The sequence below is a fragment of the Homarus americanus genome, unplaced genomic scaffold (genome assembly GCF_018991925.1).
Source record: "Homarus americanus isolate GMGI-L3 unplaced genomic scaffold, GMGI_Hamer_2.0 scaffold54679, whole genome shotgun sequence".
In the NCBI taxonomy this organism is placed as follows: domain Eukaryota; kingdom Metazoa; phylum Arthropoda; class Malacostraca; order Decapoda; family Nephropidae; genus Homarus; species Homarus americanus.
This window is the reverse complement of record NW_024722701.1, coordinates 963,408-976,508: the sequence shown is the minus strand read 5'-3', so window position 1 is coordinate 976,508 and position 13,101 is coordinate 963,408. Positions and strand designations below refer to the sequence as shown.

The window sequence follows — 13,101 nt, the reverse complement described above, 5'->3', positions numbered from 1 at the left end:
TGCTGCTGAATATTACCTCTCAATATCTATATTTCAATATACTTTTAAAGATAAATTCTCACTTACCTTCTCATGCAGTTGAGAGCTCGTTGGAATTCCGTTTCCGCTAAGTCATATTCCGCGGCCAATATATTAGCTTGTTCTAAAGTGGCGCTCATCCCTGTACGATCCTTCCCGCTCTTACAGGAGGTGAAGCGCAAGCCTGAAAGTGTGTACAAACAATGATTACCTGTTTTTAATCTCAAAGTACAGTAGATAAAACTGTTTCAAGTCCTGTTATATGCAGTCACTGAAATTATTAGCTGCCTCAAGTCCTGTTATATGCAGAGTCACTGAAATTTTTAGCTGTTTCAAGTCCTGTTATATGAAGAATCACTGAAATTGTTAGCTGTTTCAAGTCCTGTTATATGCAGTCACTGAAATTGTTAGCTGTTTCAAGTCCTGTTATATGCAGTCACTGAAATTGTTAGCTGTTTCAAGTCCTGTTATATGCAGTCACTGAAATTGTTAGCTGTTTCAAGTCCTGTTATATGCAAAGTCACTGAAATTGTTAGCTGTCTCAAGTCGAGTTATAAGCAGAGTCACTGAAATTGTTAGCTGTTTCAAGTCCTGTTATATGCAGTCACTGAAATTGTTAGCTGTTTCAAGTCCTGTTATATGCAGTCACTGAAATTGTTAGCTGTCTCAAGTCCTGTTATATGCAAAGTCACTGAAATTGTTAGCTGTCTCAAGTCAAGTTATAAGCAGAGTCACTGAAATTGTTAGCTGTTTCAAGTCCTGTTATATGCAGAGTCAATGAAATTATTAGCTGCCTCAAGTCCTGTTATATGCAGTCACTGAAATTGTTATCTGCCTCGCTACCTTGTACAGTATTCCTAAAGAATAATGTCTTTTTGAGAGAGACCAGCACAAGCTTCCTCACCTGCCATAGCACGACAACACTGAGCAGCCAAGTAGAGGACATTTGGATTCTTGCTTCTCTGAGACATAACTTCAACTCCCAGTTTATCTATGAGATCCACAAGAGGTACATCACTGCCCATGGATGGCACTCCTGCAAAGATGGACTCCTCATCAGTCATAAAACACACAGAAAATAATTATATTCTCAAGTCTTTTTTTTTTCTAGGAAAGTGGCAGCTCCAAGTTGTCAGTTATGAGCTCCATAATATTTTCTAACTTGATAAAACCTAAGTACATCATGTGTATATATCTGACATAATGTGAGGAAGTTCTCTCCTACTGTAATCATATCCCATAAAACTATCAGTGTCAAGTTTAGAGACAACGTGTTTGTGATGAACCAAAGATATACTAGCTGAGGTGTATGTCTAATGAGATGCTCTATACAGTATTGGAGGCTGAGTCTTAGGCGGTCGTGTCATCAGGAGAGAGGTCAAGTCTGATAGGAGTACCCAATATATAGGATCGCTAACAAACATCATTAAAAAAAGTGGTGATCTTAATAAAAAAAAAATCTCTGATGGTCACCCTGACTAATCCTATGCTCTAAAACAATGTTTTTAACAGGGACAAATTACATCAAATTTTTATGGTGGCTAATAGACCATTGTTTAAGTAAATCTCAAACGTACTTCTACTGTTTTCCTGTGGCAACGGCAATTTCTTGAAGCGATGGTAATACTGTGATAATCGCTCAAAGCTGTCTTGATTGTTACGTGACTGAGGACCATCTTTGCTCATTTTCTCAGCTAAAGTAGCCTGTTATGAGAGGGGAAAAAAATCATTTAGAATACATGGATTGAAATTAGAAGCCTTAATTTATCACCAAAGGAAAGAGTCAAGCAGATTTGAGAAATTTCCTCCCCAGAACATTTACAGGAGGGGGACTAGAGGGGTGGGGAAGAGAGAGAGAGAACTGGGGGATGGGGAAGAGAGACAGAGAGAGTGAGGGAGAGAGAGATCATTCATAAGAGGACTCCTGGTCATTACTATATTGTATCCTGGATCAAAATCAATGACTTGGAGAGGACATTACACAAACTGCCTAGTATAGACCAATTAAACATTAACATCTTATTTCTTTTTCAAATCCTCTAAATCACCACTACCAAAATTGACGATTCATTCACAGATGCTGCCATATTTACCTCTTCGTTGATGCCAATATTAAATAACACCGGAGTGACACAAAAACTCGGAGGATCATTTGGCTGTTGGGTGTTAGAGGTTGGCAGGAGACTTAATACATGTTCAGGCACAGGCAAGACTACCCGCAGCCCGCACCTGGGAATAAATAAACAACTTAGCCATACAGTATATTACAGCTTTTATATATATGCAACTATTTATATCAAAAGTTTCCTTAAATGATATAATAATGATTCTTTTATATTACATTCCTTCATTATCCACACTCACGCCTAGAGATATAAAAACTACACCACCCTTCCTCTACACTCCAGGGCGCTAGAAAAGTCCCTGTGTATCTGTCATAATTAAAAGTATAGTTATTTATCTTTTCTCTACTTGCACTAAATATCGGAAATGATCACAGTAAGTGTTGTTAGTGGATACCATTCTCAATATTAACTCCAAGTAGAAAAATGTATATAACAGTGTAGGTATAACAAAAAACAACTAGTGTTAATTATTGTAGGTACAGGGGGACTTTTTGATCACCCTACAATAGTAAAAGGTTTCCCCTATGAATTATAACACTTGAACTGCATTTCTTATCATTTTAAGTGTTATTCACCCTTTTCTCTCTCAACACAAATAGACATCATATACACACATACACAGAAAAACAAACACACACATACACACAAATAAAATGTCCTGAAATACTTAAATATACATAACTCAAGTTTAACACCACAATAATGAGACACAGTTGATGTCTGTTGAAATAATTACACTCGACTGTTTAAAATGAAACCTCGTACGTGTCGTCTTTATGTAAGTTAATAAAGCCGAAGAAAAATATATCCTCACTGATTTTAAAGTGACACAGGATATACATAAATTAATATTCATCATCTGTTAACCCCTGATATATAGACACACACTCATAGCCTGGAACTCACAGGCATAATTATACATCCTTTAATATCATTTACATAAAATAAAGATAAGCTTTAATGTGCTTTATAGAAACCCTATTATAGTACCTGTTTCCTGAGACATATGGCATGGGTAACTCATATGATGGTGGAGGAGGAGCCGCTCCCTCACTACGTGTACGGCCACCGTTCTGAGGTCCTGCTGAAGACACCATAACAAACTCAACAGTACCGAGGTCCTCCACCGCAACAACCATGTCACTCAACATCCCTTCCTCTTTTCTGAAAACATGAAAACAATTCACAAGGATATATAAAAGAATATATTGTACTGGGTAGTTAAAACAGCAGACATTGAATTTGAACTTTTTGTTACATATGCAGTGGATCTTAACCTTAGTTGTCCATACAAAAACTAACCAGAAAAAATAGAGGAATGTTTACACGAAGGATGAGGAATTGATTCTGAAATTCCATCTAATAACTAAGCCGAGATAGACTGACTTATGAATAGTCCAGTGATGAGTGAGGCCTTAGGAACCCAGGGAAGCCCTCACCAAAAGTGGTGGAGACTAATCTAAAATTTTGTCACCATCCCCAGCTATTAAAGAGGGATCTGAGAAGCCACAGTTGCCCTAAAGAATATTAGAAAAAATGACAATAATCAAGATGGATTAAGTAAAATATATGTATTTGTATCTTGAGACCAATTATTTTGATAAATAAAAAGCAGAGGAAGACATCAGAAAAGCATCATTCTCAAATATATTCACCAAGGTGTCCCCTTGACAAAGACTAAAGGTAATTGAAAGAGGATGATTCCAAATGACTAATGTTGTATGATGTGAGAAAAACATGAATAACACTTTGTGGTAAGGGAGCTCCTCTGAGTGCTGGTCTGGGATATACTGTACATTAATATTGGTAGGCAGAGGTTCTGAAGAATGGAACTTCAATAGAAATGTCAAGGGCCCTCCCAGACACCCTCATGGTGTTGTTTGTGCAACATGGAGGATATACTGTATCATTAATCATGTAATAAACTCTTCTACTTTAGCTGCTAATATTGTTTTAGTTGAAAACCCTCAATGATCTGGTGATGAATGGAACATGTTGGTTCTACAGCAGTCCTCTGTTGCATTACAATGTCACTAGAGACTGTACAGTACACATTAGTAAATCATGAAGCATTCACAAAACGTGTTATCATACACACTAGTCTTTCAAGAGGTGTACCATACTGCCAACTTACCCAAGACAAGAAACAAGGCACTCAAATTCAGCAAGTGGTCCCAGATGAGCTAAGACGGTCACAAACAGTGGGTCTGCTTTCCTACACCACAGTCTCGTCATTAGACTGGTAACCAAAGCAGTTAGCTAAAAGGGTCATACAGAGCTGTTATTAATATCCTATAATTTTTTATAATTATCAATAACTTATGTATAAAACTCATTAAATCACACTTAATACAACTTGTTATATACTGTATCTATAAAACAAAATAACCTTATCCAACAGTCAAGCATGGGGTGAATTATCCTCAGTTTAAATATGATCTAATAAAGTGTAATCTTTTAACAGAGAATTCTATACCTTCATGAAGATGGATTATATGGTATATTTAACATTGTTCTTAATTTTTGTTTCCCCTCTTACCTGTTCCTTGGCTAATCTCTCACACACACACAATTATTTACACATAGGAAAGCAGAAAGTCACATGAATAAACACAAAAAGTATACCAATATCTAACTTTATCTTTACTTTAACACCTCTTTTTTTTCCACAAATTTGAAATCATCCTAAATTCTGCTTTTAAAAGTTTGGACAAATGGTTATAGCTTATAAAGAGTTAAGTGAACACATACTACTACTTACAGCTTGGGAGAAACAAATGTCTCTTCTGTACTTGATACTGTGAGCGGCTTGGGCAGCTTCCGGTGTTTGCTGTAGACGGAAGACACTGTGTACGAGGCGGGCAGTTCGCATTAACCCGTCCATTGCCTGCCTCAGCTTTTTCATGCTTGGTCTCACTTCCCCCACCCAGTCTACTTCCTCCGGTGTATTTGATTCATTTTCGTTTTGAATATTTGTTTTACTACCCGAAATTTCTTTGACTGAATGTTTGGTATTTGTACTAGATTTATTATCTTCCTCTAAAAAGTTACAAATGTTGTTAGAATTGTTATCATCTCTGTTGGTTTCCTCACTTTCATCTCCTTTATGCTCCTTGTCATCTCCTTTATGCTCCTTGTCATCCCCTTTATGCTCCTTGTCATCTCCTTTATGCTCCTTGTCATCTCCTTTATGCTCATTGTCATCTCCTTTATGCTCATTGTCATCTCCTTTATTCTCCTTGTCATCTCCTTTATGCTCCTTGATCTCTGTAAGTGTTTTGTCACTCATGTCATCACTGTTTCTTGAGATGATAGAGACTGAATCTTTTTCTCTGTCTTGTGAATCGTTTAGTTTACCCAGAGAAGAGCCTTCACTCACACACGGTAATGAATCTTTGGACAAAACTTTATCCCCACCAATTTCCAGCTTTGGTTCACCTTCCAGTGTTGTGCCCAGATCCTCAATACTCTGCTCCATAATCGATTCTAATTTGCCGGCTTTGACGCAGCCGCCGCCTCCGTCACACACGTAACGAGACTCGTTTACCTCGGTCCTGTCGAGCGGTAGGAGTTCCTCTCTTCTCTCCTCGTCAACTGAGAGGCCTCCTTCACTTATACAATCTGTTCTTTCCACTTCACTAGTAACACGCTCTAAGCCAATACCACTGTCTTCTTCGCAGGGAGACACGTCGGGCGTTGCAGAGCAGGAAGATCTTTGACTTTCGTTGGTTCTGGCCACACCCAGACTGGATGACATTGACCTCCCAGAGACTTGACTTGAATCTGAACCAACTGAAGATGAAATAAGAGCTTGATTTTGAGCTGCAAGATTTGAGCTGATATTCTGAGCTTCACTCACAAACACTTTTTTACTAGGACTGGTTCTTTCGCTAACATTATTCAATAAATAACTATTATCGTATTGCTTAGTTTCGTTATTTATGTCTTTTAAATTTTTCTCCAGTTCACTCTGTGATTCTTTATCCGTAACATCGCACAGCAACTCTCTATCCCCATTAATCTCGTCCATTCTACTACAAAAAGTTTTTATTTTACTAGTGAGACACATTACACTGGCCTGCACATTTAGCTGAATGAGGTCCCAAGGTTCAGGTTCATCAGTAGGTCTATACACACTGTTCTCATGTACATCCATAATATCAAATTCTTTAGCGGTTATAAATGCAGTATGGTTCCTCTCTCTATCTATCAGTCTATGATCTGAGTTATCACATATAGGTACACTGGGAACATCAGGGGTCATCAATTCCATATCTAAGGCCGTTTCGGGACTCAGATAACCGGCAATCTTATAGGAAGAATAGGTACGTGTTGCCAGGGTGAGGATTCTAGATGGATTTTGTGGCACTCGGATTTGGTCGAGGAACTCAAATGCTTCTTCAACCAAAGAGGGTTCAATTATGTTCAGAAGTGAACGTGTCTGTGAATCAAATACAAAGTAGTGAATTAGTCAAATAAGTCAGCCCTTTTTTTGGTTACCTAATTTATCCTAATTCTTAATATAGTGTAGGAAGACAACATACTGTAAACATTTTAATGAATGAAAGATAGGAGCATGAAATCACATTTTTTATGGACAACATAACAAGTTGAGTGATGAGCCAAATGTACCACCAGGGAGCTTGGATTGCTTAGCAGCAGCAGGACACATACAGTTGAATCAGGCTTTTTATCCTTGGCATTGTTCAAAGTATCTGATATGTCATTATCATATTGAATGGTACTTGGAATTTGTACTTCAGGAGCAGCATTGTGTCATAATAAATATTTTCTATAAAATTGTATACGAAAGAGCTTAAGCATTTTCTTCTGAACAACCTAATGTACAGTAATATAAATAGGAAGAGAGTATTGAGAAAGAGAGCTGTTAGGATCACGCTTAAGAACAAGAAAACAAATCCACTAACAAAAGAGAATTATACAAAAACGACAGATAACAATTAGAGATCTTCAGAGGTGCCTTCAAAAATATTGCTACTGGTATATAAAGCAAGAAAAGATATAAAAAATAATGTACGTACTTTGTCTTGTAGTTTGGGGAGGAGCTTGGTGAGTGCCGCTGTATCCTCTTGTCTCAGGGAAACTAATACAGAGCGTAGAAGAGCGGTCACTTCTTGTCTTAGTCTTTTAACTCCTTCTACCGCTGCCTCACTGGCCCAGGCCTTGTCTCCCCCACCTGGTGTTCTGCGAGAGCTCTTAGCTTTCTGTAGCATACTGAAAGGAAGACAAACTCTCAGTAATGCATCCTGAAGTCTAAATCCCTCCTCATCTACCTTCATTCACGGGTCAAATACTGCACAGCTAAATCTACCGACAGATGCAAATAATTTACTTGGGTTTGTTCGGCCACTTACTTGACTAGTCCTCCATTCTTGTAGCCTTGGGAATAAGCACTAAAGACGCCATTTGTGATGATGTCATAGAATCCAGAGCGACGAAGGGATTCATTCTGAGCCCAGAGTCTTTGAAGGTGGAGGTTCGTTGGTGCCATTTCTAAAGATGTTTCACCTTTGTCCATACTTTTCTTCAAGCTGGAACCTGAAATAGTAACCAATTATATGTAAACAATTATCACCTCTGTGTACACTCTTACCACAAACCTCTAGAACACTATAAGCACTATGCAATCTGAAAAATGAACCAAGAATCTGAAACCAAACGGATAGGACAAGCCCCATTCTCACACCCATCGTGCCCGGGTGTTCGAGAAGGTTTTGTTGAGACTGTACATTACAGGTTGTGATATATAAATCCAATTATATAATGAGTGAATATTTTTTTTCCAGTATTGTAGTAAACCAAAGTAAGCTTTAACCTCATCATCAGTGAGCGATCAATTAGACCCATAACCATACGCATCTTTAGCAAGCTTGTCTTTCAGCCAGTGGATAGAAAATGTGTAACAGTAGGCCTTACTATCCAAGCACACAGTGAATGGGACTACTTCTGATACAAGTAACACCTCTTAATCTGATGACTTGGTGTGAATTGATCCCATCTGAGTCTGTATAGTTAGCTTGAGGTCTAGTAAGGATTCAGATCAGAAGTCAAAACCTTATATTGACTAATGGGCTTAGTAAACCTTTCTGACTCATGACACAACATCAGATGAGAGAGTTGAGAGTACAGGTCAAAATGGAGAATGATTGTTTATGGTCATCAGAGAAGAAGGAAAAGATGTGAAGCCTTATCAATTGCTTCATATATATCCAATGCAATGAATATAAGGTTTTCCATGTTTATTTCTTATCTGATAAACACTATCTCTAAGACCAGAGAAATTCAGCAGTAAAGAAACATTGCTCAAATATTAGACACTAACTCAAAAATTCTTGAGATAAAAAGGAAATATGTTTACAGTTCTAAAATTTTCATATCATTCATACATAATTTTCTTCACCCAATTCAGAGTTTTAGTCAATGATCTAACATTTAATACTAGAATCAAATAAGTTCATTTTTGTTCTACACAGCTCAACACTCTGAAACAAAGTTCTCAGAAAGGCTCTTAAGTCTACCATACCTGAATGAGCTGCTACATCCAGAGTATCCAAGGCCATGTTATAGATGTTAATAAGAGTCACATGCTGGTTAAGTAAGGCCATTTGTCTGGTGTGCCATTGGTCGGACAAATCTCCCAGTGAGGACAGTTCTTCCTGCCACCGCCTCTCTTCGGAGATCCACAGCCGCCTGAATAATACAGTAATTCAGAACTGTAATAATATTCTACTCATTACATAACTTCAACTGAACTTCATCATCAGCACATTTTATTCCTACCTAAAAAGAGTGAATCCTGAAGATGAAGGAAAGAATTATGAAATCCAGTTTTATGGCCAATAACATGAATGAGAGGCTAGTGAGATGCAGCATTGCCCCAGCACCTTAAAGCCAGAGTCTGTACCTGTCTGTAAGGTGGGTTAAGAAACATCATTATAAAAGAGGGTATACAGCACAGCTCCTATCTTTAGTGACTGGCTCATCCCCACTGTCCTCTAACTCTGTGTATGTGTTCTGTGTATTTCTATGTACAGTACAATATTCTATCTTTTATATATATCATTGTTTGGATTGTTCAGCTGAATGGTTGATTTTTTTATGCAGAAACTCTGATTAGAATAACTTAATAAACACTCTATTATCACCTCTCATATGTTTGTAGTGGAGTGTGAGAATAGATCGCTTGCATTAGTCACTGTCATTAGAACAATATTAACGTAAGAAGGAAAACATAACACAAAAATTACTGTGATGAACGGGACTTAACATCTGATATAACAGTTTTGATAAATTTCAAGCCTTCAATTATTTTTTAAAGGATCTCTTATACTCGGGTTCAAAGTAAAGTTAGTAAACAAATATACAACGTACAATAAATGCTGAGGAAAAGTGAAGCAGTAACGGCTCTCTGCCATCACCTCCAATACAGCGATGTCTCCACCCAGACCAGAGTGAAACCTGAAGGTGGCCATCGTGGGGTTATCATACAGGAGGCTGAGGTGACCCTGAGTAGGATGGCGAGTCTTGGAGCTGAGTTTTGGCGGGAGGGACTGTGTGCGGCGGTGACAGGCAACAGGTGGAGGAGCCTAGAAATAAAGAAAGGAATTTAGTTTTGAAGCTCATCCATAAAAAAAAAAAAAAATCTCTAATACAAGATTTTTCTATAATAACTGATTGCATTACTCGATACACACAATATACATTTATTCTTTTCTAATATCTGTACCTCCATAATATATAATTTGTCATAATTCAGGTATTTTCAGAGATTCCTAACCTCAAAGTTTGCATAAGCAGAATTCCCATAAAACGAACAACCTTTTAAATCTAAAAAAGAAAAAATGGTTAGGCATTCCTCAACCTCTATTGTACCACTCCAGGTCTTTTTCTAACATCAATTCATGACACTCAAACAATCATCACTGAAAAAGGCAGGCTTATGACTACAGTACAGCTCCTCCCCGACTTACGACCTACTCGACTTACGACCACCCGGACATACGACCGCCTCAGTCGTATGAAAATTTTGTCAAATTATGAATTTTTGAGTCCCAACGTCAGTGATTACGCTGTGTACTGACAAAATTTTCGTGTGTAATTCACTTTAAAATGGCTGACAAGCTTAAAAGTGAGAGTTGTGGTGCTGAGAAGAAAAAGAGACACCTATTTTAGATTTTCTATATATTATTTAGGCATTTTCGACTTACGACCTGGATTTGGGTCCCTAACCCCGTCGTAAGTCGGGGAGGAGCTGCACTTACAAGTCATGGAGGTCATACTGGGTTACTCACTGGCTGATGGTTCGGTGTAGCATTACTAGGTGTGTGTGACGAGGCATCTACAGACTCAGCTTCTAGCGTCCAGGCCGTTATAGTGATGAAACCCACATTACGACCAAGTGGCGACTGTAAACTGAGACGTGACCGACCAGTTTCCAGCAGACCCCCAATGTTTACCTGTCACAAGATAAATAGACGTATGTATTTGTATAATTACCAACATAATTCCCCCAAGAGTTGTATATATTAAGCATTCATTACTATACCTTTTACGGGCAGTATATATGTAACAATACGACCATACTTTTCACCAGTCATGTCACCAGAGCCCGGCATTATACCACCAAGTACTTGCACCAAGTCTCTCATATCTACTGTACTCCTCAGCATTAATACAAATCTTCCTGTAATACTCACAACCTGACATGTTGTATTACACTAAAGATACACAACCGTGATGAAAATTAAACAAACACTGGACACAAAAGATAATGATTTGATGTTCTTTTTAACCAATAGAAACAATTTAAATATTAATTAGTCTGTATTATACTGTGTCAACGGCTCTATGCCTCAACACCCTTGGCTGGTCTCCCTCACCACACGGTACAGTCCCAACTTCTAACTCTGAACCACACTACATCGGCTCACTCTCTTCACACAGTTTTCTTTGATAGGCACAATGTGTAGGTGATCTATGGTAATTAAAGAGTCATCTAGTGAAGCACGTTAAAAATAAATACATTACATAATTACCCATTTAACACACGTTACTGTAATTCACCTTCACTGTCAACTTACCGTGGACTGGCCGAGCTGTGTGGTGGTGTTAGTGACTCTCTCCCTGACGTCGTATACCGCCAATCTCACTTGTGTGTTTGCGTCCAATCCGTCGCTTTTGCGGAAACTTACGGTAGAGAGAAAGTTTGGGTTGCTGGTTCTCTGTGGAGGTAGAGATTGGTCTTGTTATCTTGTTTTGGATGACTTTGTTTAGTAGGTTTATTACTTCAAACACATTACTATATTATTAATGATATCTTATGCCTTTGACAGAGAAGTGTCTGTCGTGAATATTTTAGGATATAAATGTTTTCACCTTAAAGGAGTTTGGGAGGGAGGAGAGGGATGGTGGGAGGAGAGGGATGGTGGGAGGAGAGGGATGGTGGGAGGAGAGGGATGGTGGGAGGAGAGGGATGGTGGGAGGAGAGGGATGGTGGGAGGAGAGGGATGGTGGGAGGAGAGGGATAGTGGAAGAGGATCCAACTTAATGAAAGGTAAAAAAATGATATAATTCTCTGTTATTTTATTGTTGTTGTGAGGAGTTACTTAAGATGCTTGACTGTCCTCCTCTTCTTGACTTAAGATAACTGTTAAGGTCATCAAACACTTCCTACCTAAAATGCACATTTGTAACCCAAACAAATATCTCCACCATGATCACTTGCTAATGTATGTCTAAACTACATCACATAATATCATTCTTTCAAAGTTTATTTTGTTTCTAATAAATATGATCATTTTTTATAGTGACTCAGGGAACAGTATTGGAGGAAACAGTAAATACAGATATTGTTCACATTTACTTACTTCTATTACTTCAGTTTGTGCATACTGGAGCCAAGTTGTCTGTGGTCTGTTGAGAACTTGTACGGTTACCCTAGGAGACGGAGGCTGACCGTCACCGTCACAGCGAAGATTGTCACACGACACCGACATCTCTAGGAACGGAGGCTCATTGACATCTGTCAAAATCAAGAAAAATTAAATATGTGGCTTTATGTCATGTAGACATATGCACCATTTATTAAATATTACATGCTGCATGCACAGCTCTGCTATGTGTGGATATTTATCAAGGATAGTTAGCACTTGTGTTTAAATGGCTAGACAGATCTATCTTTTTCATTAACATTAAATTTCTGGTCATAAAATACAGAAAGATAAACACTAATAAAGGAATATTACTTCTATATTACTTTCATAAATATATATATATAAAAATTAAAACAAATGTACTGTACAACTTTATACCAAGTAACTACAACATACAGTATTATATTAGTTTGACAACCTCCTAAAATGGACCAACTTTAGACTGTAGAAGCAAGTTGATACACATCATTCCAGCCTTATACTGTAGAGTACACTTACATGTTGACCCTCTCTTATCTCACACCTCATGTAACTCCCAATTAACAGCTCTGTTGTAGTATAACCATTTTCTGACAAACCTCCTTACTAACGACACAATTAACCCCCACAGTTGTCCAAAGACCTGATGTCACTATAGTTTCAAAACATTCAAACAATCATCACAGCGTAAAACAAAACAATAACCATAAAATCCAATAAAAGTAAAAAAAAAAACATCAATTCCAAAAAATGACTTAAGTTCAAGTCATATAAATAAATTACTCTACTTGTTTACTCTATTTCTCTTCAACAAAATAATTATGTAAGGGACTCAATAAAAAAAAAATATGAAAACCCGCAACACAGTGGTAAGTTTGGTCCTGATGCTGGTGATGTGTTTACAGATATTTAATTATTATTATTTTACCCCCAATTTACTGTACATAATGTTTATCAAGTGACCAACAAATCCTCCTGACTCTAATATATCTCAGGAGAAAGAGACACTAAGTATTATAGAGAAA

The 13,101-nt window shown here is 37.8% G+C and overlaps 1 protein-coding gene across 1 annotated transcript in view; it reads right to left on the bottom strand.

Moving 5' to 3' along the window:
- Positions 1-13,101, bottom strand: part of LOC121863098 (inositol polyphosphate-4-phosphatase type I A-like) — a 93,753-nt gene that overhangs the window by 8,779 nt on the left and 71,873 nt on the right. Inside the window, exons 10-23 of the mRNA XM_042361596.1 lie at positions 12,032-12,186; positions 11,246-11,386; positions 10,457-10,621; positions 9,537-9,751; positions 8,689-8,855; positions 7,520-7,703; positions 7,187-7,379; positions 4,906-6,585; positions 4,279-4,403; positions 3,135-3,308; positions 2,112-2,247; positions 1,596-1,722; positions 923-1,054; positions 67-202 (exon numbers count right to left, since the gene is read on the bottom strand). Coding sequence (XP_042217530.1) covers positions 67-202; positions 923-1,054; positions 1,596-1,722; positions 2,112-2,247; positions 3,135-3,308; positions 4,279-4,403; positions 4,906-6,585; positions 7,187-7,379; positions 7,520-7,703; positions 8,689-8,855; positions 9,537-9,751; positions 10,457-10,621; positions 11,246-11,386; positions 12,032-12,186 — 3,730 coding nt within the window. The remainder of the gene's footprint in view (positions 1-66; positions 203-922; positions 1,055-1,595; positions 1,723-2,111; positions 2,248-3,134; positions 3,309-4,278; positions 4,404-4,905; positions 6,586-7,186; positions 7,380-7,519; positions 7,704-8,688; positions 8,856-9,536; positions 9,752-10,456; positions 10,622-11,245; positions 11,387-12,031; positions 12,187-13,101) is intronic.